Source organism: Hylobates moloch, unplaced genomic scaffold (genome assembly GCF_009828535.3).
Source record: "Hylobates moloch isolate HMO894 unplaced genomic scaffold, HMol_V3 SCAFFOLD_60, whole genome shotgun sequence".
NCBI lineage: Eukaryota > Metazoa > Chordata > Mammalia > Primates > Hylobatidae > Hylobates > Hylobates moloch.
Window position 1 is genome coordinate 455,599 of NW_026652335.1, and position 26,584 is coordinate 482,182.

At 48.2% G+C, this 26,584-nt stretch overlaps 1 protein-coding gene across 3 annotated transcripts in view; it reads right to left on the bottom strand.

The window, feature by feature from the left end:
* Positions 1 to 450: 450 nt before the first annotated feature.
* The window catches only part of LOC116463767 (regulator of G-protein signaling 9), an 89,705-nt gene continuing 63,571 nt past the window's right edge, over positions 451 to 26,584 (bottom strand). For 2 of the 3 annotated variants that reach the window (XM_032147032.2, XM_032147031.2), the window contains exons 14-19: positions 25,611 to 25,698; positions 23,405 to 23,543; positions 20,093 to 20,178; positions 17,207 to 17,324; positions 2,399 to 2,883; positions 451 to 601 (exon numbers count right to left, since the gene is read on the bottom strand). In XM_032147032.2, the coding sequence (XP_032002923.1) occupies positions 469 to 601; positions 2,399 to 2,883; positions 17,207 to 17,324; positions 20,093 to 20,178; positions 23,405 to 23,543; positions 25,611 to 25,698 (1,049 nt within the window). In that variant the 3' untranslated portion in view covers positions 451 to 468. Of the gene's footprint in view, positions 602 to 2,398; positions 2,884 to 17,149; positions 17,325 to 20,092; positions 20,179 to 23,404; positions 23,544 to 25,610; positions 25,699 to 26,584 lie in introns of those variants that run through there. The other variant, XM_032147033.2, reaches the window with a different exon arrangement.

A 26,584-nucleotide genomic window follows, 5' to 3' on the forward strand; every position in this document is an offset into this window, starting at 1 on the left:
GGAGCTCTGCTGATGAGAAAAGCATTGTGCACAAACCAATTTAGACAAGGAGAGAGCTCTTGGAAGCGACTCAATGTCCCTTTGTCCAGAAGATTGAAGAAGACGTGAGTTTAACTCATAAATAATAGCTCATAAATTACTAACAAAACCAGACACACACTAACATTCCAAGAAACTTAAAGTTAACCTTTTATTGGTTTTAAGGCAGCAGGGAAAGTCTTCTGGTCCACATGCCTTTCTTCTGCCCAAGGGAGGGAGGGTCAGGAGGAGAAGGAGTTGGCCCCTGATAACCAGCCACAGCATTCTTTGCCACAATCTACCCCATCTTGTCTCCCCAACCCTCAAGTGTCACCCAAATGCACTTTGGTTCTTGAGCAAGTGTGTCCTGTCAGAGCATCTTCCTGGTCCCATGACATCTGTCAGAGCATCTTCCTGGTCCAGAGCCTCCAGCTCAGCCTGCCTTTTTCCTCACAGGCTCTCCCAGGGGCAGATGACCTCCTTTTCTGTGGCCCGGTCACCTGACTCTCCTGTTCCAGCATCCTCCGAGTCCATCAAGCAGGTCCCGCTCCCCGTGGGCACATCCATTTTGATCTGGAAAAAGCTTCAGGTGCAAGAGGAAAGCCAGTAATGTAGGGGCAGGGGCAGGAGGGACTGCACCTCCCCAAAGTATCCTGACATCCTTGAAGATGAACATACCAGGTGCATTTGCCAAAGACTATGGTGGGGGGCAGGTATAGCTCAGGGGTAGAGCATTTGACTACAAAGGTTGTGTGTGCGGTGACTGGCTTGGTGAAATCTTTTTATTGGGGATTCATATTTTCATTTTGAAAGATAATTCTGAAGGTGCTTTGTTTTCATTTTTGAGATGCTTGGATCTTTATGGTTTTGATGGGTTCGGGAGGTCCCTGTAGGACATACCAGGACTTAGTCATCAACTCCTTTAAACTGCTTTCATGGGTGCTGGGCACTGTGGCTCATGCCTGTAATCTTAGCACTTTGAGAGGCCAAGGCAGGCGGATCGCCTGAGGTCAGGAGTTCGAGACCAGCCTGGCCAAAATGGTGAAACCCCGTCTCTACTAAAAATACAAAAAAATTAGCCGGGCGTGGTGGCATATGCCTGTGATTCCAGCTACCTGGGAAGCTGAGGCAGGAGAATTGCTGGAACCTGGGAGATGGACGCTGCAGTGAGCCGAGATTGCACCACTGCACTCCAGCTTGGGCTACAGAGCAAAACTCCATCTCAAAAAAAAAAAAAAAAAAAAAACCCAAACAAAAAACTGCCTTCTGAGGAAGTAGTGGCCCTTGAGAAGAGAGCCTCTTAAAAGTCCCAAGCCCATGTATGAGGCATAGCAGCGGCCCCATAGTTGGAATATTCCCTCTGCAGGGCGGGGCCTGTTGGGAAAAATCAATAGACACACTCACACTGGATTCTGACCCCTTTCCTAAGGCAACCAGAGTCACCTGCTCCTCCCTCTCCCCCTGAGCGACACAGGCAGGAGGGATAACAACCTCTGCCTGGCTGTCCCCGGGTATCCATGGCAACCTAAGACTTCTGCATGGCGCTTTCTTCTCCAAGCCCAGACAGGGCCAAACACATGTTGATTGGTGCAGGGGTGCCGAGACTGTCTCCCCCAAAACTCAGTAAGAGTAGGAGGTGATTCTCTGTGTTGCATCGCTTGCAAGTTTTCTTTCTGCTCTGATCCAGGCGTTATGGAGCACTCCTCAGAGCCTTAGTTCTGCACCCCCTGGGCTGTCTCAGGGAACTTGGGGTTCTCAGAGATCAGGCTTGCAGGACTACCCAAAATGAAGTTTAGAGGGGCCACCCCTCAGGCAAAGGCTAGGCACTTTCATTTTCATAGAAATGACTGCCAGAACAAGGCTCCCTGAAAGTCCCTCTAAGAGACTGTGCCAATGGATGCAGAGGAGGGTGGGAAGGTTTCCTTAGGGTGGGGGGAAGGGAGGCAAGGGCATTTATGGTAAGGGAGGGGCTGGAGCACCCAGAAGCATGCCCAGGGCATCCCAACACCTGCAGCTCCCACTGCTGCCACCAATCTTTCCTGCTCTTTACAGATGCAATGGATTTCTTAGACTAATAATGGTCTTGGGATGGGACAAGGTGAGTGGAAGAACATATAAGAGAAAAAAAAGAATTGGAAAAATGGAAAAGATTTGGAAGATGAAAAAGAAGGACACCTGTTCCTTCTCCTCCTCAGGAAGACAGCAGAGGACAAAACTGAGTTTCTGGAGATCTTCCAGTGGCCAAGGGATCTGAGTGGGCTGCCTGGGGTATCTATTCTCCCCCATCCCAGTCCCCAGCCCAAAGCATGCACATTCACATGCAGAGGCCTGCACGCCCACAGCCAACCATGCATACGGCACGTCCCCTTCGGGTTCTTACTTTGCTACTCTCTTGGATTTCAGTCGTGGCAGCTGCTGGCCCACATCCCCCAAGGGCTGCACCCTCCCGTGGGACACAGCAGGGCACTTGGGTGAGAGCCTGGCAAAGACAGGTGAGGCCAGACAGCCTCGTCTCAGAAACTTGCTGAAGGACAGAGCCATACGGGCCTTAGGAGGGGCCCTGGGCCGGCTGCGAGGCCAGGAGGTGTCGAGTGAGGCCTCGCTGCTCTCGGTGACAGAAGGCCCACGGGGGGCCATGGACCCGCTGCACTCCCCTTTCTGCTCCAAGCCCGATGAGCTCTCCAAGGCCACTCTGATGGGTGAGGGGCAGATGGTGCTGCTGGGTCGCCGGATGAAGCGGCTGGGTGAGGCGAAAGGCTTCCTGGGGGAGCGGCAGGAGGAGGAGAAGGGGCTAGAAGGAGACGGGGGCACGCAGGTCCCGGTGTACACGGTCAGATGGGGGCTGGGAGCCATGTGCTGGCCCGGCTGTAGAGAAGGAAAGGAGAGAGCTCAGTGGTGAGCTGCATGGCCCCGGCCAGCAGGGCCCCTGGGCTGTCCTCTGCTAACTTAGTCCCCTTCCAGCGATGAGTGCCGGCCTGATATGGCTGCCTCCTAGGGAGCTGGGAACGGTGTCCAAAGCTACCTATGACAATGGCACAGCCACACAGAGACCTCCTGTCCAGGGACCTGCCTGTCGCCCAGCCCTGGTCACAGTCCCAGGGCTAAGCAGTGGTAACCGGGACATGAACTGACCTTCTTCCAGGCCAAGGATGCTGGAGTGTGGCCAGGCTACATTCCCAATCACCCCTCAACTGCAGTCCCCAAATAAGCAATGCGTAGTACCTGCCACAGCCCATGCCCTGCCTTCTCCATCCTTGGGCCCCAACCTCAGGTCTGGAGGCATTTAAAACACTTTAAGTGGATAAGTGGAGGTGACAGAAGAAGTCCCAGCTCATGCCTTCCTGACTGCTCCAGGCCTGAGACCCCTCCTTGTGCTGAGCCCTGCCCAGTGTCCACAGTGACAACCCTTTCGGGGTGGTGTAGGCCCAGCACCTTCCCAGATCTCCCCTCAGGCAGAGCCGGGGTGGCCAGGAAGAAAGGTTGAATGTGGAACCAGGCCAGGCTGGGGAGAAGGAAACAGGAATACAAGGCGAGGAGGTGTTCAGTGGAGAAAGGGGAAGTATCTCAACCTTCCTGGGCCACCATGGCCCCAGCCCCCAGAGCATAGCCCAGGAGGGGTAAATCTGGCATTTACAGCCCAAAGTTGCCTGAAAGCAGACAAAAGGAAATTAAAATCGGAATTTTCAGTGAGCCTGTCTGCTATCACCCCTTTTCCCGTGGCAGAACACACTGGCCCATGGGCCTGGGTTTGCTGGATTCCCTCCTAAAGGCCTGCTGTGGCCCAAGCCACATCAAAGCCTGGCATGAAGCCCGGCATGCTGGCTCACCCCTGTAATCCCAGCACTTTGGGAAGCTGAGGCGGGTGGATCACCTGAGGTCAGGAGTTTGAGACCAGCCTGGCCAACATGAAGAAACCCCATCTCTACTAAAAATACAAAAAAAAAAAAAAAAAAAAATAGCTGGATGTGGTGGTGGGTGCCTGTAATCCTAGCTACTCAGGAGGCTGAGGCAGGAGGATCACTTGAATCCGGGAGGCATAGGTTGCAGTGAGCCGAGATCGGGTCACTGCACTCCAGCCTGGGTGACAGAGCAAGACTCCATCTTAAAAAAAAAAAAAAAAAAAAAAAGCCTGGCAGGAACAAGCTGGGGATGCTCTGGTCCTAGGAGAAGGAAGTGAGGGGCTCCAGGACAGTCAAAGCAAAAATGGCCAAACACACAGCACAGCCACATAGTTGCCCTGCTCAGTGAGAGCTGGCTGACCCCGGGATCTGGGCACTGCCCCAGGGCTGAAGGAGGTAGCCGTGGTCCCTGAGCAGGTGGCTCCTGCAGAGGGTGGCCTGGCTTTCAGCCTGAACAGGGAGGGCAGGTGCACCCAAGAACAGCTCTGTGGGAGGAAGAAAGGCCAGAGGCCACCGAGGGCAGGGCCAGGAGGGCGTGGAGGGCTTGTCTCATTCCCTCCCATCAGCTCCCTGAAGTTCAAACAAGATTCTGTTCCCAAACAGCAGCTCAGAGCCTGTCATTCCACCTCACTGCCCAGAATCCCACAGGGTGGCAGAGCAGAGGCCAGACCCAGGCCCAGGGCCATGGGGTTATTATAGTAATAACAATCACATTAATTCACAGTGAGAACACAGCAAATGTGAGGCCCTGGGCTGAGCACTTTACTCAATAATCATGAATTATTGCGTTTGCAATAACTATTACAATTGCAATTATTGCAACTGTAATTGCAAATCCACTATTGCGGATTATTGCATGCTCTACAGAGCCACCCAGTGAGGCAACTGTTATTATCCCCATTTTACAGATGAGGACACTAAGAGAAGTCCAGCCATTCCTCCAGGGACACCCCGCTGGGAACAGTGGGCTCAGACTTTGAAACCCAACTGGCTGACTTGGAGTCGGCGCAGTCATCGCTGGTGGGATGCCTCAGTGTGGTCTACAGATCAGCCACATCAGAATCACTCAGGGTGCTTGGTACAAAGGAAGAACCTGGCCCCACCACAGCCCCGCTGAAGGAGAATATCAGGGGGGTACGACTGAGGGAAAGCATTTCTAGCTGACATCTGAGATTATTCTGCCCTGTAAGCTTAAGGGACTCTGCACTAAGCTTCTAACCCCTTCCTTTCTATAGGGAGGTGCAACTCTACTTAGGACACATTCTGCAAAGAATATACAGCAGGGAAAGCTGGGCCTTGATTAGGCGCTTGGGAGATAACTGTTAGGTGGAAAAGGGTGGCTCTTAGATGTGTCAAGTATCTACTACATGCTAGGTACTTTGCTTATCTATAACCACCCCATTTTAGAGAACAGAACATTGAGGCCCACAGGGGCTCATTACCCTTTCCCAGCTCTCATGACTAGTCAGTGACTGTGGCATGTAGAATCACAGTGACTGTGGCATGTAGGATTCCCACCCCTGTCCTTGAGTGTGCACGTGAACCATAAATGTGATGGGGTAGTCACTTCCAGTCAGGCTATGTGATGAGGCATAGCTGACTTTTAAAAAGGGGGAGTGTCCGGGTGAGCTCCAGCTGATCACAGGAGCCCTTTCCATCTGAGTCTAGAGGTCAGAGGCAGAAGGCAGAGAGATCGGAAGCTTGGCAAGGATTCAACTGGGGAGAAGGTCTCCGTGGCTGGCTTTGAAGATGGAGGGGGCACATGTCAAGGAATGCAGGTGGTCCCCAGCTGCTGAGAGCAGCTCCCAGCTGATGGCCAGCAAGAAGACAGGGACCTGAGTCTTAAACGAGGAACTGAATCCTGCCAGCAACCCAAATGAGCTTGGAAGCAGATTCTTCTCAGGAGCATCCAGATGAGAACCCCGTCAGCCTGGCTGACACCTTGAATGTGAGACCCTGAGCCGAGAACCCAGCTGCGCTGTCTAAGATTTGTGTCCTCCACAAAATGTATATGTTGAAGGCCTTCCCCTTGCAGGTGATGGTATTAGGAAGTGGGGTCTTTGGGAGGTGATTAGTCATGAGGGCAGAGCCCTTGTGAAAAGGATCAGTATCCTTATGAAATAGACCCCAGGGCACTAGCTTGGCCCTTCCACCATGGGAAGACACAGCGAAAAGACTCCATCTATGAACCACAAAGTGGGACTCCACCAGACCCCGAATCTATTGGGGCCTCCACCATGGACATCCCAGCCTTCAGAACCACGGGAAGTGTTTGTTGCTGATAAGTTCCCCAGTTTGTGGAATTTCCTTACAGCCCCTTGAACAAGACATCAGCCAAATGTCTCCTGGAAAACTGAGCTCATGCTTGGCTGGTGTTTTTGGTCATTGTTATGCAGCAATAGAAAACCGAAGCAGTGGCTAAATGAGAACCTGAGGCCAGGCCTGTGTGACCCAGAGGGCCTTGCTTTCCTTACTTATTCATATTGCCATCGAAAAGTACCAAAACTAGGAACTCGGCTTTGTCAAGAGAGATACAGAATTAATTTCCATTCCACTTCCTCAGAATTTGTGATAAACTTTTATCATCCCACTATACAGATAACACAAGTGAGGCTCATGGATATGATGCAACTTGACAAAAATCCTAGTTTGTGACCAGACCAGCCTCTCCATGTGCTCTCGCCCAACTCTCCTACCTCTCTCTGTCCTTCTCTGGCTCCACTCCTCCCCTAGCACCTTCTCTTTTATGGGATGAATGACAGATAGGTGAGGAAAATGGCCACTTACCTGGCCTGAGATGGTCCTTTCTTCTGGGCAAATGACCATTAGCCTTATTGGTCCTGGACAATCTTAGCAGATGTCTTTTCCACCCACTCCCACAATTCCCCACCTTGGTCCCTCCCATGGAGACCTGGGGCTCTGCTTGGAGACCCAGCCCCTCCAGCCCATGCCCCACCTACCACTGGTGTGAGGTAGCAAAGCAGTGACATGCAGGACACATGGCAAAGAAATGTGACACCACAGAGACACAGTGAAGGAGAGCTTGGCATTCTTTTGCTTCATGCTGCTGTTTTATTGTACAAGGGAACCAAGAGAAGGGAGTAAAGGAGCATGAAATGAAACAGGTACGTTAACATGAGAACACAATCACATGCATTTTAATGAATGGGAAAGCAGGTAGTGCATAGAGATGCAATTCATTTTCTGTCCTCGGAATGTGGTTGAGAATTTGAAGGAGACCTTGGGGTCACCTGAACTCCTACTTCCTGGGAGCAGGAAGGTGAGCAGAGGGCCACACTTAGGTGCAGCATGCAGTGTGCAAAGTCCCCTCTTCCAGTGCCTTCCCACTCTCCCCTTCCCCACCACCTCCAAGCAAATGTGCAAAGTTAGCCCCATGGGGAAAAGTCTGCCATGGGTGAACACATGGCATGACCCCGTACTGGTCATCCCATTTGACACGGTCCAGCACAAGAGCTTCTCAGTTAGCAATGACCCTTACTTCAGCCATGAAACTCCAGACTACAGGACTGACCAGTCACTACACTGTTGCTCGTCAGTCCTCCCCTAGAAGCTGCAGAGAGAGGATATGACATCAACTTCCCCCCCTCCTCCCTCAAATATATCCTAACGTTCCGTGGAGAGCTGGAGGACCACACTGCAAAATTCTCAAAGAACAGAGAAGACAGATGGTTTGAGATGACAATGTTTTAAATATCTCTCAGGAAATGCCTTAAATAAAGAATAATGATTTACTATATTGGACAACACCAACAGCTGGAAGAAAGCACAAGCTTACTCGAAGACTGGAGCTACTAGGTGATGATGATGATGATGGTGAATTAATGGTGATGGTGATGGTGAGGATGGCGGTGATGATAATAATAATGATATGGTGGTGATGGTGATGATAGTAGTGGTGGTGGTGGTGGTGGTGATGATGATAGTGACGATGATGATGATGGTGATGACGGTATGATGGTGATAGTGATGGTGATGGTGGTAATGGTGGTGATGGTGATAATGGTGATAGTAATGGTGATGAAGGTGGTGACAATGATGATGGTGGTGATGATGATGATAGCAGCTAGTGTTCATTGAGGGCTTATAATAGGCCAAGAATGGTCTTAGGTCTTTACTCATATTTTGTCCCTGGTCCTTATATTTTTACTTAATATTCACAGTGAAAGCAGTCTTTTCTCTAAAAGTCAAGTTGGAAAATGGAACTCTATAAAGGAAATCCTTGTACTTACAGAATAACTTATATCCTAGCACAAGCTACACACCCCATGGATAGAGTGGTTTGTTAAGTTGTTTACAATATAACATTAAGGAATTAAAAGGTGTCCAAGGACATGGCATAACAGAGATTTTCATAATGATTTAAATATATCATTAATATTGTCCAAATAAATGTTTATTTTTTATGCTATTTGGGATTTCAATGGGCCCTGTGGGACACATAGTTTAAACGTTAGCAGGAGAAGCTGCCACCTGCTGGAACAATAGCAGCAGCCACAGATGCTCTTGCAAGCCCTCAGAACCTGCAGTCCCTTCACTACCAAACATGAGAATTTCTTGGTGGACAGCAGGGTTGGAGAGCAGAGCACTGGCATACACTGACGTTGGGGAGAGGCAGGTGTAAGGTGGAAAAGAGCTGATACTTGGAGTTGAGATCATGGTGAAGCCACAAAAATGCACACAACCTTGAGTCCCTAGGAGCTGCATAGAGCTTTCCAGGATAGATGGTCCCGGTTGGCCACTGGTCCTGATCACCAACGAACTGCCCTGCCTGTGGCCCTGCCAACCCCTATGCTTTATCCTCTGCTGATCTCCCCAAGTCTCCACTGCCCTCATCAGGCTAGCAGTCCTTGCCAACCCTTCCCAAAACATTATGTGGCTTCCCTATAATATCACACCGTTTGGTTTAATTGTCTCTCCTGTTGAACAGCAAATGCCACAAGGGTTTCTCTCTTGCTCACTGGTGATCCCAAGCACTTAGCAGGATGCTGGGCATGTAACAGGTGCTGAATATCTCTGTTGAATGTTGAGTGGTCATAACAGATAGAGGAAAACTGGTATCAGAGCCTGACCCCTACATTCACAGAAGCTAGAACTCTGGATCCCAGCCTTGGCAGATTACAAGAAGCAAGAGAGTGAGCAAGAAAGAGAGAGTGAGAGAAGAGGGCAGAAAGAAAGGGGAAGGGAAGAGAGAGAGAGCTATTTCTGAGCATCCACCTTAAGCCAGACACTCTCTACTATCGATAACATTCTAAGAGAAATTATAACTTCAGACAGGTTGAAGGTCAAAGCCACCCAGCTAAAATATCAAAACTATGTCTGCCTAACCCCAAAGTCCACATTCCTTCCCCTACCATTCAAGCCTGGCTTCAGAAAAAAAGCCGTTCTCATACCGTCTAGCTTCAAGGATTAAAATTCCTGGAACCACAAGACAGAGATGTGTTCATTTAGTGATGTTTAAGGATCAACTCTTTACAAGTGCTGTTCTGACTGGAAGCTGATAACAAGTGGGTTTCTTAAAGTTCTGCATCGAAAGTAGTCAATGACTGCTGGAAGACAACACCTCCCTCTTTCCTGTGGCCATCCCACAGCATTTCCCATTGACAAAGTTGCTGGGAATTCCAAAGTTTTCCTGAATGGCTGCTTGGCTGACCAAGGAGTATCACGGAATGTACATCTCTCTCTATCCACCTTCCAACGTACAGAAAGTTCCATATAAGGAGAGGAGACACTTCTCCCCTCTCATAGCTTGACAACCTTCTACTCAACTGTTTGGTTCAACATCCATCATCACTGCCTCGCAGTGATTGTCAAGCACTTGTTTGGTTCACCACTTCAGGCACTTCTCCTGCAGTCACATGGCCTTGCTTCTGTAGCCACACTGCCCTCCTCCTGCAATGCTCTCGGCAAATGCCTCAAATATTCCCTCATCATTAAAATTGATCTTACTTTAACTTAGCCTTCAGCTTCCTTCCCTTCCACTTCCAAATCTCTCTGAGTCGCAACATCAGAGAGTAAACTATTCCTCTCCAAGACCAATCTTGGCTTTGGTCTGATCCCCTCCAATTTTTTCCAGGCTTTCTCTTATCAATTATTCTTTATTTTAACTCCCCACCTCCCCAGGATCATCCCCTCATTTGGCAAACACCCCCACCTCATGCCATCCTTTGAAAATGCCTCCTCTCAACCCTCTATTATCTAAGTTACCACTATATCTCTCGCCTTCCTCCCAAACAGTAATCTACACACACAGCCCACTCTCCTTACTTCCAACATCTTCTCCTTTATTCCCATAAAAGTGACTTCTTCCCTCACTATTCTGCTGAAATCACCCACTCAAAATCCCCAGTGATTTCCTCACTGCTAAATCCAGCGGCCTCTGCCAGTCCTCGACGTGCTCAACTTCTTGATTTGGCAGGACAGGATGGGCTATGCTACAGCAACTCCAAACTCTCCGTGACTTCTTACAATAAAGGTCTGGTGTTTTGTTCACATAAAGTCCTGTGTGGGCCAGGAGGGACTCCCAGGTCCACAGCAGGGGATGAGATGGAGGTGGAGCCCCAGGCTCTGATCCACCTCAGCAGAGCACATGTCTGTTGGCCACAACTAGACATGTGGCCCCAGCTAATTGCAGGGTGGCTGGGAAGTGGAAGGGTGCCCAGGGACTATCCAGTAGGCACTGTCTCTGCTCAACACTGCTGGCCACCCACCCGTGTCCCCCACCCATCTTCTCAGGGAGGCATCCTAACAGCTCTGCCACTCTGTTCTTAACTCTTCTCTCTCCTCTTACACCTTTAAAATGTGGCCTCGTCCAGGCTTCCCTCTTAGCCTTCTTTTCTCTCTCCATCCATTCTCTGGCCCTCAAGTTCCATCCACTATCACATCTTCAACAGTCAATTCTGGGTCAATGAACCCATCTAAAATTACTCCCCTTCCTTAATTCAGAGTTACTCGAACCTACTTTCCTTTCCTTTAGAGCACTTATTTATTATCTACTGCCTGTCCCCGCACCCCTAGCTAAAATGCAAACTCGATGAAATAAGACTTGATGATCTTACTCAGTTCTGCATCCGTTATGCCTAGAACAGAAATGGATTAGAAATCTCTCTCTCCAGAAGCACATTTTCAACTTCGTGTTGGGACTTAGGAGTGGGGGAGGATCCAGGTAAAGAAGGACTTGGATGCTTGACTTCATGACACTGTAAAATTGTTGCCCAGGCTGGAGTGCAGTGGCGCGATCTCAGCTCACTGCAACTTCTGCCACCCGGGTTCAAGTGATTCTCCTGTCTCAGCCACCTGAGTAGCTGGGACTACAGGCGCCTGCCACCATGCCTGACTAATTTTTGTATTTTTAGTAGAGACAGAGTTTCACTGTGTTAGCGAGGATGGCCTCAATCTCTTGACCTCATGACCGGCCCGCCTCGACCTCCCAAAGTGCTGGGATTCCAGGCGTGAGCCACTGCACCCAGCCCGACACAGTAAAATTCTAAAACCAATCTGTCTCTCTGTTTGTTTGGTAGTTGTCAGGAATTTCAGAGCAAAATTTAATGCTTAAAAAAAAAATGTAACATTCAGTTTTGATAACACAGTCATCCACGGTTCACTGTGTATAAACTACTTTTTAAAATTAGTTTTCAATCTATCATTTTAGACATTCCATCATATGGTATTATAGTATTATAAGCTGCCTCAAATCCCTTCTGGAAGAAGGGGGAACTATAATTATTAACCACAGCTCTCTGCCTTCCACTTGGAAAATTCTACTCAATCTTTGAGGTCCAGTTTCCCCGATGCCTCCAGATAGGATCCATCACTTCCTCCTTGACATTCTCCTTCTGTTCTGCTTGCTCCGCTATGAGTCCTGATATCCTCTGTGTCAGTGAGTTGTACAGTGTGTCTGTCTCTATCCTAGTCTGAAACTCCTTGAGGGGCTTTGCAGGCTCCCAGGGTCTGGTACATAAGAGCTCCATGGCCAGGCGCAGTGGCTCACACCTGTAATCCCAGCACTTTGGGAGGCCGAGGCCAGTGGATCACTTGAGGTCAGGTGTTTGAGACCAGCCTGGCCAACATGGTGAAACGCTGTCTCTACTGAAAATACAAAAATTAGCCAGGCGTGGTGGTGGGCACCTGTAATCCCAGCTACTGGGGAGGCTGAGGCAGGGGAATGGCTTGAACTTGGGAGGCTGAGGTTGTAGAGAGCCAGGATGGTGCCACTGCACTCCAGCCTGAGACTCTGTCTCAAAAAAAAAAAAGAAAGAAAGAAAGAAGGAAGGAAGGAAGGAAGGAAGGAAGGAAGGAAGGAAGGAAGGAAGAAGGAAGGAAGGAAGGAAGAAGGAAGGAAGGAAGGAAGGAAGGAAGGAAAGAAAGAAAGAAAGAAAGAAAGAAAGAAAGAAAGAAAGAAAGAAAGAAAGAAAGAGAGAGAAAGAAAGAAACTCTGTAAATGTTTATTACATGAATGGTGTATACATTTTCATCTGGGACTCCAAACCTCCCTGGTGCCTCCCCAACTGCTAACACAAAATCCAGTCCTCTTTCCTAATCAATACCTTTCTTAACATCACCCTTATCTTAGGAGGATCAAAATCTTTGGGTCTTCTTTAATTTCTTCCCCCACATCACCCCATTTCAATCGGGTCCTATCCACCTGCCTCCAGCATCTCTCCTCTCCTCTGAGCCCACCACCACCCTCCTAATCCACACCTTCCTCTTGACGGAGACCAGAGCAACCACTTCTTAACTCGTCTTCACTCCTCAGCTCCTGATTTCCAGTGTGCTGAAGCTCTTCAAACATCCAGCATACGAACTGCAAGCCCATGCTGTGTCTAGCCCTGAGACACAAAACCCCAAAAGACACTGTCTCTCCTTTTTAAGGAGTTTTACAGCCCAGTGAGAGAAAAAGACACATAAACAATTGTTTCGATACAGTGCAGCATTCACAGACAGAGGTATGAGCAGAATGGAAGGAGAGCCAGAGAAGGGGCATCTAAATCAGCCAGGGGTGGGTGGGGAGTGGCACTTATGAGACTGCAGTAAAGAGTCCACGTTCCAGCCTTCCATGATACATCTTCAATGCAGCACCCTCCCAGCTTTGCTTCCTGGACCCTGTGCTCAGGGCCACCAAATGGTCATGCAAGCTGTGTGCTGCTCAGGGGCACCTGGCTGAGGGGCAAGGTGGGACTGAAATCCAGCCAGGTGTTATAAGGACACCTACTTGGAGGGAGCACCTTTTCCTGACCCAGTAAGCAGTAGCCATGCCTGGGCTCTGCCCACACCTGCAGTGCCCACTCCCCAATCTCTATCTGATGACACCCTACTCTCCTTCGAGACATACCTCAGGCATGCCTCCTCCAAAAACCTCATCATGATCCCCTGGCCAAACAATTCTCTCCCACCTCTGGGTTCCTCCAGTGTGTGGTCTCAATCAACAATCATCATCCTTGATGACTTGATCATCATCCAGTCTCGACTGCATCCTGCCTCTGGCTACAGCTATTTGCATCCATGCACCTTGTCAGCCCCTTGAGGGCAGAGACCATTTTGTTCATTTTTGTATCCACCATAGCACTCACCACAGATTCTTACACAAAAAAAGGTCTTTAAAATATATCTATGGGGCAGGTGCAGTGGTTCATGCCTATAATCCCAGCACTTTGGGAGGCTGAGGTGGGCGCATCACTTGAGCCCAGGAAATCAAGACCAGCCTGGTCAACATGGCAAAACCCCATCTGTACAAAAAATTAGCCAAGCCTAGTGGTGCACACCTGTAGTCCCAGCTACCTGGGAAGCTGAGATGAAAGAATTGCTAGAGCCTGGGAGGTCAAGGCTGCAGTGAGCCATGATTGCACCACTGCACTCCAGCCTGGGCAACAGAGCAAGACCCTGTCTCAAACAATAAATAAATAAATAAATAAATAAAATACATCTATGAAGCATAAATGCTGCCATTTAGCCATGAAGCCATTTATATTCCTTCCTCTAGACAGTGTTGAGACGCTCATGTCCTCATTCATTTAGTAAAGTTTAATAAAATGCTCATCTGCTTTGTTTACGTGCTGTGTCTCTCATTAGATTGTGAGATCCTGTGTGTCTCAACTTGAGCAGGCTTCCATCAATACACAAGGATTCCCCGTACGAGCCTGACACAGAGCACATAGTAGCCTGGGGGAGAATGACAGATAACTGGAGCACAAACCTGTGGTGAGTGAGACAGGGGATACCTGAGCCAAAGATGAACAAGACACAATCTGTGCCCTGTAGAAGCCACAAGGCATGCGATGCCCGCACCACCACCCTCACCACCACACTCACCACCACCCTCACCACCATGCTCACCACCACCCTTAACAACACGCTCACAACCACCCTCACCACCACCCTCACTACCAGGCTGCTGGGTATGTCATCTCAGCTCATATGGAGTAACCAAAAGGGACAGCAAATATTCTCGGCTTCATGCTTCTCAAACATTCCCATAAAAGTAGGCCACACAGCAGGAGAGCCCAAAAACACGTTCCCCCAAAAGTTGGAGGGCAGAGCCTGAGCCTGCCCCAGCCAAGCACAAAATGCCTTTGATGTCTCAAACTGTATCTTTAAAAATTCATGTACATTTTGCATTCTATTTCATAATATATTCACGATTATTTTAATGTGAAACTTTTAGAAATTACCTAATTTTCCTCCCATTCCAAATCTTCAAGTAAAATGAATGCCCCAGCCCAGGTTCCCAGTTGGAATTCACAAAGCCTGTTTTGAGAAGTTTAGAGCTGGTCCCGATACCTCATTTCACAAGTAAGGATGTAGAGAGGTTAAGTGACTTGTCCAAGGCTACATGACTAGTGCTAGAGCCAGGAACAGGAATCAGGAGGCTTTCTCCAAATCCAGGGCTCTTTTCATTCATTCATTCATTCATTCATTCATTCATTCATTCATCCACTCATGTCATTCATGTTGGTGCAGAACCCCCTGGGTGTCAGGAATCAGGCTCCAAGTAATGAATGAGATAAATACAGTCCCTCCACTCGTGTCACCCAGTTTACAATGGTTTACATTTCTACTTGGAGTACCTTCCAGAGTGGGAAGACTCCAAGATTCTCCAGAAGAGAGATGAGCAAAGCATATCCTTCCAATGCCCTTTCAGAGTGGAAACTGGTCTGCAACCAGTGCAAATGGAAAGCGTAAGCGCCCCTCTTCTGGGCTAGAATCATTTTGCTAACATGAAACCAGTGACCACAAACTCCTTATAACAGCCTTGAAGGTCATCAACGATCTGGCCCTGCCTACTCTCTAAACTCGTCTTGCACAGTTTCCCCCTCACCCAGCAGGTTTCACTCACCTGGCCTTTGGGTTCACTCTGAGCTACTTCCCAGCTCTGAGCCTTTGCCCACACAGCCCTCTCTCCCCAGAACGTTCTCCCTGCCTGGCCCATATGCTCTTATGGCCAACTCTTTCTCATTCCCTGCTTCTCTGTCACCACCTAGCAGGGACATAGTCTACACACATCCCATCTTCCCTATCCCAGTACCACATTAATTTCGTTTTATAATCCTTGGGCAGGCATTTGTGTTGTTAATTACAACAATGGCCCTCATTCTTCACCTTTCCCTGTCTTTTGCAATGAGACTTTGAAATTTCATCCATCTTTAGCCATGAGACTTTGAAATTTCTCTCACTGAGGAGGTAGAGTCTATTTCCTTGCCCCTTGAATCTAGGCTGGCTTTATGACTTGCTTTGGCCAATAAAATAGAGTAGAAGAGACTATGTGAAGCCTTGTGTGTTTCTACTCGCTCCCTTGCAATTCAGTCCTCAGCATGGGATTCTGCCTAGGCAAGATTGCTGGGAGATGAGAGGTACATGGAGCAGAGAAAACTCATCTCACTCATCTCAGCCTAGGCCACTGCGACACCCCTAGACAGATGAGTGAACCCAGCCAAGATCCACAGAGCCACACAGATGACCCCACATGCATGAATAATAAACACTTGCTGTATGTTGTTCTATTTTTCTGGTTGATTGTCACACAACAATAGCTACCTGATAGCTTGTTTAATTATTTTGTCTCAGTCCTAGACTAGAAGAAGCTCCATGAGAGAGAACCACATCTGTTTTATTCACCGACGTTTGCACATAGTAGGTGCTCAATAGATGTGCTGAATGAGTGAGTATTCCTGCTTGGTCAGGCTGGTCTCTTGCTCACCTCTGTGCTCTATCTCTGTTGCATTCTTGCACAAGTGTAAGGAGTGAGCCTAAATTCGAGAATGACCTTCTAAACCCCCCAAGGTCAGTTAGAACTGTCCTCTCCCCCAGTCCTGACCACAGAGCTGACCTCGTCTACACCTACAGAAGAGGGAAGAATCAACATCTAGAAAATGTCCTAGAGAGTATCATCTCTGATCCTCACTCATCTCGATGTCTACCATCCTCTTCCCATGAATGAAGACATCAATGCCTTTGTTCTTTAGCCAAAAAGATGCTCCTCAGAGGGCCATTCGAGTCCTTCATTCCCACAAGCCACTTGTTTCCCCAGCATGGACAAGGGGATGGGGAGATGGGAAGAAGAGAGCCCATCAACCATCCAGTAATTATGACTAAGAACAAACTCAACAGGAGAAATGTTTCAGCAGGGCCTTTTCAGGCAGGCATAGCAGGGGAGTTCAGGGAAAGTACTTCCGGGCAACTAGCACCTTGGAGGAACCTCAGACTGATTTGGAAACATTAGTCTAAATTAGAGAGATAGGATGAGGAGCTTCATAAAGCTATTTTAAACAAATCTCCCTGAAAAACACTAGGCCTTGGGGGTGGGGAGAGGCCTTCTCTTTAATTTTCCAAAGCAAAGAGTGGTACACAAAGCTCTCTCTCAGTGAGAGCTTTGTGTACCACTTTTCCCTATGGCTCTCACTGAGACAGCTTTTTCCCCCTGGCTCTCACTGATTCCCCTAAGAACTCTCTAAGGTATAATAGGCAGCCACACAGCAATTGAGTCAGGTGATCCCCTCTCCCACCCACCACCTTCGCCCACCCTGTCCCCGATGAGTGGGCTTGGGAGAACAAGCTCTGGTTGCTGTGGTATTAGGAAGTCCCCCATGAAGAAAGTTAGAGGAGTATGGGATGGACCTGATGACCTCCACAAATGGGGAATGAAACCTTCTAGACTCTGACCCTACCCTTCCTCATTTGCCTCTCCCAAGTGCATGCCCCCACCCCCAGGAATCACAGATTTATTTAGGAGGCAGCTCTTTTTGGAGTTGGCTCCTCCGGTCCAGCTTGCTCATGACCTGGGTGATGTCCACGGTGTTGGCTGCTTCTCGGGCCTTGGCTTCCTCTTCCAGCTGTCTCAGGATGACAGGGCTTGGGCTGGAGCGCAGGTGACGCCGCATAAAAGGGAGGGTAGAGCTGGAAGGAAGGACAGATTGGTGGTTGGAGGAAAATGACACAGCTTGCCCAACGCTGACCCTGTCACACTTGATGGGAGCTGGGGCTGGAAGGTCCAGAATCTAGATTTTGTTCTCTCGTTTTTCCAGTGAACCTCCAGTGGGGTCCAACCTTGGCTCCTTTCTCCCCACTTGGAGGATGAGACCAGAGTGAGTACCAACTGCCATCAGATTTTAGGCCAGGCACAAGGAAGACCCTTTGGTTGGCGAAGCTGCATTGAACTTCTACAATATATAGAAATCAATTTGTTATCTTAACTTCTTGTAACATCTTCATGAGAGAAGTGGATAATGAAGGCTTGGGTACTGGAGAGAGTTGGAGCATTTGTTTATTTTCTTTTCTTTTTTAGGGGGGATTGGGGGGTGGGCAGCGGGGACGGAGTCTCTCTGAATCACCGAGGCTGGAGTGCAGTGGCACGACTTCAGCTCACTGTAACCTCCATCTCCCAGGTTCAAGCCATTCTCATGCTTCAGACTCCCAAGTAGCTGGGACTACAGGCATGTACCACCACACCAGGCTAATCTTTGTATTTTTAGTAGAGGCAGGGTTTTACCACGTTGGCCAGGCTGGTCTCAAACTCCTGACCTCAATTGATCCATCCGCCTGTCTCCCAAAGTGCTGGGATTACAGGCGTGAGTCACTGGGCCTGGCTGGAGCATTTATTTTCAAAAGCTATGGTTCTGGGAAGGAAGGAAAGAGCTGGACTGTCCAAGATAGCTAGGCCCCAGTGAACAGAGAAAGATGGAAGAGGCCTGAAGAGGGCTGGTGAGCTGGTGGTACCCTGCTCATGCACAATATCTTTTTTTTTTTTTGAGACGGAGTCTCGCTCTATCGCCCAGGCTGGAGTGCAGTGGCGCAATCTCGGCTCACTGCAAGCTCCGCCTCCCGGGTTCACGCCATTCTCCTGCCTCAGCCTCTCCGAGTAGCTGGGACTACAGGCGCCCGCCACCACGCCCGGCTAATTTTTTGTATTTTTAGTAGAGACGGGGTTTCACCGTGGTCTCGATCTCCCGACCTCGTGATCCGCCCGCCTCGGCCTCCCAAAGTGCTGGGATTACAAGCGTGAGCCACCGCGCCCGGCCTCATGCACAATATCTTGACACATGCCAGAACCTTCTTCAAAGCCAAACTGGATTCCTGGAACCAAACTCTCCCTACCATGGCCTTAGGAGCCAGGACAAAGCTCTAGGTATCCAAGTGATGTAGTGGGCAGTGAGCAGTGGAGCCCACCTGTCACCTGCCTTTGAGGGCCCACATAAGCTTGGAGCCAAGCACTTCAGCAGCAATGAGAGACAATGACCTGCAACCTACTCCAGATTTCTGGACTACATAAGCCCCTTGACTACATAAGCCCCTTGAACTCTTGTATCTACCTTAGGGAGAAGAAGGGCTCCCCTACCAGGATGTAAAGCCTGACACTGACATTGGATCTCTCACCAGCCCTGCCAAGGGGAAGGCTTGGAGCTGAGTGTAACTTGTCATGGAAAAATTAAGTTTGAATACATTGTCTTATACCTGGGATCATGGAACAAAATTCACACCCACTGCAGTCCTGGTATGGACACAGAGCAGGCTTCACACTTTATGAATGCATCCATGTGTAATTCTCACTCACAATAGTGAGAATTCTCATGTCTGCCCCAACTTCTAAAATATCTGGAGAGAGAGGTACGAGACTCCTCTTTTTTCCCCTCATTACTTTCTGGCAGAACTACTGGAGCTATTAAAGGTGTTTCTTCTAGCTTAAAGTAGAAGCTTTTAAGTCCCCAAGGACACTGAACTCCCTTCCTTACTTGGTAAACCCAGAAGAATAGCACCACAAAGACCTTTTTTCTCTCCTTTTCACAACAGGGCCATTATCCTCAAGAATGAAACCAAGTTGTTGTTTTTTTTTCTCCTTTGATAAAGGCTCTGGTCCAGCCATCCCCCTTTTGAATTGATGGAAGATGCTGGAAAGGAGCCCAGTGTGGGCTGACCCGGCAAACAGGGGAACGGTCACTCACTTTGTGGGGGACAGGACACACGATGGCCAGTGGAAAAACCTCTGCCAAAGCCTTACAGTGTTGTTCAAGCTGCCGTTCCATTTCTATTCTGAATCTTCAATCCTTGTAGATTGAATTCCCCCAGAAAAGAGTTCAATCTGCCCTTCAGGATATTATTTCGTCCATTGTCCCAATGGCTCTACCAGATGAGATGATCCACATCTCCAACGAGAAGAGTGAGAATGAACGAGTTCATGGACTTCTAAAACATGGTCCCCGGAGGCAGCAAGAATACCTAGTCCGTTACTGTCCGTTTCCCCTTCACTGAGCATTTTCTCTTGGGGTGCAATCTGCTATTCTCTCTAAGGTCTTAGAACAATTTAAATACAAGGATGTAGCTTAATTAATTCCCATATATCAGTTTGGAGGTAACGTGTTAGCAGTTAAAAAAACCAAGGAGAAGCTTCCATTTGTGATAAGGGTAATTATTGGTCTGATCCTCCAAACTCTTTCAAGCCAGCATTAGGGAAACAAAACTTACTGGTGGCAATTACTAAGGAAATCTTGCTAGAGTGATTTCAGGGCATTATGAGGCAAATGAGGCACTCATTCCCTGAGCAATACTTCCCAGTCCCCAATATTTTCATCAAGCAAATATCTCCATAACAGCCATTTGGCTGAAACAGACCCTCACTTCTCTGTAAACCAAACAGCAGGCAGCCAGCAATTACAGATAATTCCACTTGCCTTTTCTTGGTGGTTTCCTGAGGTTCAATAGCTTTGGCCAGCATTTCCTTATAGATTGGAGATTTTAAATAGCGAGCATAAGAATCCTAGTGGGAACAAGAAAATGACAGTAATTATGAGAGAAAAAGCAGTCAAATCAAACCAATACCCTTGCCATTTTCAAGCCTCCCTTGGCAGTAGAATGGAAAAGTTATGAGAATTTGTCTCCTTGGGTGAAAGGTGTTCGGGGAGGTGTTGAGAGCAGTGGTTCTCAATTGTGGTCCCCTCAAGAAGCATCAATTTCACCTGGGAACTCCTCAGGCCTGCTCCAGCCCTCCTGATGAGAAACTCCGGAAGTGAGTTACCCCGAGCCTGAACAGTCTCAGGTTTTACAGCTCACAGCTTCAGATCCTATCAACATTGTCTGTGATTCAGCCTGTGTTGTAAATGTAGCCAGCTGCGTAAAAGCTGCTACAGTTAAAAGTACACTAGACCCAGAACTGCTTAATTTGTCTCACTTATTCTCATATGCTGCGTGCTACGTGCCAAACAGGTGAGACAGCTGGTCATGTATGGAGACATTGCCTGTCATCGTTTGTTCATATGAGGATACCTAAACAATTAACAATTAACAACTACCTGAACAGTCTCCGGGTAATTCTGCTGCAGCTTTAAGTTTGAGAATTACAGTCTGTAACCCTACACACGACGATCCACCTTGGAGTGGTTCAGTGAAGCCAGCATGAGACAAGAGGACACCTAACCTCTCCTCTCCAAGACTTTCTTCCAAGGAAGATGAGCAGCCAGAAGTATGGAGCCCACTTCTAAGCCACTGACATCTCTTTCTGCCCTGTGTTTTGGGTGTAAAGGCAAGAGAATACCAAAGCAAAAACAAAAACAACCAACGCTTAGAGTCCAATTATGGGGATGTTTACTGGGACCCTGGGCAGTTTCAGAGAAGCTTCATGAATGCTTGTTACTTTTAAGCCAGCGGAAAACTCTAGTCATACCCAATATGGGACAAAGCCCACTGCAACAAACGAGGGATTGAGATATTTTAAAAATTTATTGAAATGGCACTATTCTAAAGACTAAGTGGGAGGAGTAAAAGTTATGAGAACTAGCACAGAGTCTAGGAATAGGGATCATGGAGCCACTGGGATACGCTGAGTGTATCGCCATAGGACATAGCTGTAACGGCATATGGAGAGTCCAGTGGGCATATATGCCATTCTTTTCTGAAGTTACCTATGACTGTTCCATTCTGGCTAGCAGCTGGCCTCCCTGGGCATCCCCTAAAAAGCTGTATGAAAAGAAAACTACAGGTTTTTTTGTTTGTTTGTTTGTTTTTTTGTTTGTTTGAGACGCAGTTTCACTCTTTCGCCCAGGCTGGAGTGCAGTGGCGCGATCTCAACTCACTGCAACCTCCACCTCCTGGGTTCAAGTGATTCTCCTGCCTCGGCCTCCTGAGTAGCAAGATTACAGGCATCCACCACCATGCCCAGCTAATTTTTGTATTTTTAGTAGAGACGGGGTTTCACCATGTTGGCCAGGCTGGTCTCGAACGCCTGACCTCATAATCTGCCCGCCTCAGCCTTCCAAAGTACTGGGATTACAGGCATGAGCCACCATGCCCAGCCAAAAACTACATTTTTAAGAACCAAAACGTTTTAAAATACATTAAAGAGGATTATTATTAAAGAAACCCTGCTGTGAATCTTCTAGTAACAAAAACACAGAGACAGCCCACTGATTCAAAAAACACAGAAACACCCCACTGATTCAAAAAATGATGAAAATGGCTAATCTGGCTTGGTGGCAATTCTAAATTATTACATGCTTTAAAAACAAGGTAAAAATATTTTTAAATGATACAATAAAAGACTAAATAGAAGAAATATAAATCAGGAAAGCTAATCAGCATTTGCCATTCATACAAACCTATATACATAACCTATATCACATAACCACATCATATTCTCTATCTCATATAACCCATATCACATACTCTATCTCATATAATCTATATCACATAACCTATATCATATAATCTCTCATATAACCTATATTGAATAGCCTATATCACATAACCTATATCATATAACCTGTATGACATAGTCTATCTCATATAAGCTATATCACACAACCTATATCATATAATCTATCTCATATAACCTATATCAGATGGTCTATCTCACATAACCTATATCATATAAGCTATATCACATAACCAATATCCATAACCTATATCACATAATCTAGCTTATATAACCTATATCACATAACCTACATCAAATAGCCTATATCACATAACCTATATCCTATAAAGATACTTTACCATTAAAGAAATCATTGCCATAATGAGAAGTTGAAGCACCCAAAGAAAGTCTTGTCAAGGATGGCACCAAAGAAGAATCAAACTAGACAAGTTCTTTAAGGCTAACTCTGAGCCTCCGATTCTAGTTTCTTGAGAAAATGATTTTTTTTCTCTCAGGTCCCCTTCACATATTTTTTTAAAAATTGCCACCGCATTCACACTTTGTTAATAATCCAGAGGGCTATCTAAATTCTCACAGGGTCTTACTACAATCACACACACACAAATTTGTCTGTCCTAGACACTACGCCTCTATGTGTAATATTTGCTTGGGGCTAGGGTGGTGAGAATTGCCATCACTCTGCAGCAGAAACTAAGAGCTCGGCCTTGAAACCCAGGCAGACCTGGCTATGAATCCCAGCTCCATCTCTGGTGAGACCTTGACCAAGCCACTAGATTCTGCAGCAGCAAAGCCTAACTTGTGGGTTGTCTTTGAGCATAAAGTTCTGTGTTTCGCACAGCGACTGTACCTTGTAAGCCCTCGATGAATGATGGCTGTTATCATAATGCTATCATTACTAATGCCATTACTCCTACCTGTCTACTGCTGCAGAGTAGGGCCTGTAAGGATGCACACAGCTTCCACAGGAGTCCCTCTAGGCCTGTGGGTGAGGGGCTCAAGGCGAGTCCACCCCAGTGGACAGGTAGAAGAGACGATTGACAATTCTGGATATTTTTCTCTTTCTCTTTTTTTTTTTTTAATATATAGAGACAGGGTCTCACTGTGTTGCCCAGGCTTGTCTCAAACTTCTGGGCTCAAGATAGCCTCCCATCTCAGCTTCCCAAAGTGCTGGGATTACAGACATGAGCCCCCATGCCTAGATGCATCCCACAACCAGCAAAGCGCTAGCCAAAAAAAGTATCATCTCCCTTTTTCCTATATCTAAAGAATTTTCCAGGTACTTAGGGACAGAAGGCCTATCTGGACCCCATATCCACAGCACGGACCCACCTACCTTCTTCATGAGCATGTAAATGTGGGTTTGTGCGGCGTCCAGCACGTAGCGGTGGGGGTGCTTCAGCCCCTTCACTGTGATGTCCATGGTTTTGCCATCTATGTTGATCCAGCGCCTCGCCCCCGGGGCCAGGAACAGCCTGGGGTGGGAGGGAGATGTTAGCAAAAGTAACTAAACCAAGTCGGTTCATGGAAAGCTCACAGCTGCTTGGGAGGGAAGGACTGATATGACTCAGGTTACCGAGGGTGAGGGTGGCAGTTTTTTTAGGAGACACTAAAGAGCGTGAACTTTTGAAGAGGTTGTCAGGCAATTTTTCCTCGAAGCAAGAAACATCCAGTATTGGGAATATGAATATTTTAACTTTGATGTTTCCAACCTCCAGGAGAGAGAGCAAGAAGGCGCCGGGACCCAGGTTGGATTAGGTCCTGGCCATGAGGGTGAAGAACACAGCCTCCGACTTCACACCTTCTGCACCAGGATTCCAGGGCCAACCTGGGACCAGGCTAAGACACCTTCACACAGGTGTTCTGGGGGTCTCTGCTCCTCCTCTCCCAACCCACATGTGCTTTGTAATGAATTTCACATGCTGTGTCGAGAGGCAGCCCATGGTCCCAGAACCCAGAGGTCTGACCCCCTGGGCAGACAGGCCAAGGCTCCCAATTAGACCAAACTTGGCCACACTTCCTGAGCCTGTGGCTCTACCTGGGATGTCAGGATGCAGAGATCTCTCAGTATTTCCAATTCTGAGCTGTTGCTGAATTAGAAATACTCATGTGAATATTTTCCCACCTTTATAAGATATACATTAAAATTTTGGAATTGAAACTGAGATTTACATAACCAGGGAGCCTGGGGAAGAAAGAGACTGGTCTAATGGCAGAGGCAGCAGGCTTCCTGTAGCAGATTTTTGGAATCAGGAGTTGTGTGTGTGTCACTGCGTGTAAGGCAGTCAGGCACCCATTGTACTGCAAAGGATGTCATGGAAGCTTCCTGGACCGACAGCCCTCCCCACTGCACCCCACCCGCACCCCCATTTCTCTCAGCGCATGGATCCCCTCCCTGTGGGAGGGGCTGGGCAAATTTGCAAGAAAGTGCGTGAAACTCTAAGTATAAGAAGAAGTGAGACCTCAAGCTTTTCTCTTCAATGCTGCTGGTGCTTCTCTGGAAACCGGGGTGTCGCAATCTGAGTTCATTTGCAGGAAGGACATCCAGGGTCCAGAGGCTAAGTCCTCAGAGGGAAGGGGCTGTTTGGCCTGCTGCCCGAAGCTCAGCACCATAGTCTGGTGGCTGCAAAGGGCTGGTTCCAGCCCAGCGTGGTGCTTGGGCTTTGGGAAACACAGCTAAGCACGTGAGTATGAACTAAAATGCTGGGCCCTTGGTGTCCAGGATTCATGTCCACTGCAGCCAGTGCAGATGAAAGGGATGGGACCACAGCGAGACAGGAGCACCCACCAGGCCTGCAGGGGTAGGAGTGTCAGGGAGGGGGAGTGTGGCTTTCAGCAACCTTGGGGGTCTCATCACACCTTCCCCTCCCTCTCCACCTGGCCACTGAAAACAGGACTGACCCTTTTAACCTGGAACCCTTGGCTCTTGTATAATTTGGAGGAGAGACAGACCTGGAGAGGGACGGACTTATTGCTGCTCGGAACAAGTGGGGGCTAGAGCTGTGATGTCAAGAATGAGATATGCCCACCCATGTTTGTACCCCAAGCTGCGCCCACTGTCCCAGACATGCGGGAGGAGCTCCCTTCCCCTGTGTTCCTCACATCTCTAAGGAAGCGTGAGGAATAAGTTTCCCATCTTTCTTCTTCTTCTCTCTCTCTCTCTCACACACACACACACACACACACACACACACACACACACACACACACACCCCTCAGGACACCTAAGAAGGCTTTAGTCAAAGACAGAGCACTCTGCACTGTAATTCGGGACAGCTTGCTTTTTTTTAACCCCTAGACTCATTCCCGTAGGAACAGGTGACTCACACTGCATGTCTCACCAGGCTTTCTCCAGGGAACCCCCGAACCTCCCAACGCAGCGGGGAAGTATCTCTAGCATGGCAAGTACAGTGAACTGATGCTGACCAGGGCCCAGCCAGCTACCAGGCTATTGTCCTCTCGTCCTATCTCCACCTCAAGCGCAATGAGGTGGTCCTCAGAGGCCCAAGGGAAGGCTTTCCAACACCCTGGCTGATGCTCACTTGTAAATCTCCTCCGCTTTCTCCTTGACTTTGGACTGATCTCCATACTTCAGATCCTCACAGGCTTCCCAGAATCCCAGATTCTCTCCTGCATGGTGACAAGTCCACACGGATGAGGACCGGGCAGGAAATAAGTTGGGAGAAGAAAAGAGGAAATAAAAGAAATGAGTCAGCCAGGATGGATTCCATTTCCCAGCTCAGTGAACACCTTTCCTGCCGCAGAACAAGCTATTGCACATTGTGATTCTAGACAAAAATACTCCTTGGGGAAAGGAGTCGCATCTTCACTTCTAGGGCCTGGAAGAACATTGGGAACTTAGTAATTGCTCAATATGTGGTCTTAGAAATAAACTAGATTAGCACCTACTGTTTGCAGCAATGCATTCACACCGTGGCAGCTTCCTTTCCTCCAACAATACACAGGCCGGGGTTCATATCACCCTCCAGAGGTTGTCATACTCTTTTTTATTCTAGAATTTGGCTGTAGCAAATATTGCTTGAACGAGCTCGCACATGAATAGGCTTCCATACATGCGTTGCTACACTGTGGTTTTCTTCATCAAGACCTCCTTCCTTTGCTCCTATTGAATGACTGAGTGTGAGTTCTTCCTCCTTTGTTTGGCTGTGCTTAGAGAACCCATCATTTGCAGTCCCTCACCAGGCATATTCCAGGCCAACGGTTCTTACAGAGAGGCTGTTCAAGAAGCAGTGCTGATGGACTGACCCTCAGGGAAGGTCTGGCCAGGAGCAGAACTGAACAGAGCATCACCTGAGCCACAGGGAATTGGCCCAGAAGGAAAAGCCAGGTTCCCCCAAATCCTTCATCTCCCTCCAACTCGAGGTTCTCTAACCTGCGGCGTCCAGAGGCACCATGCATATGTTCATACAGTGGTCCCAGGTGGCAATTTTTGCCTGGGAAAATAAAGACGATCACAAGAGAGAGCAAGTGTGTGTGTGTGTGTGTGTGTGTGTAA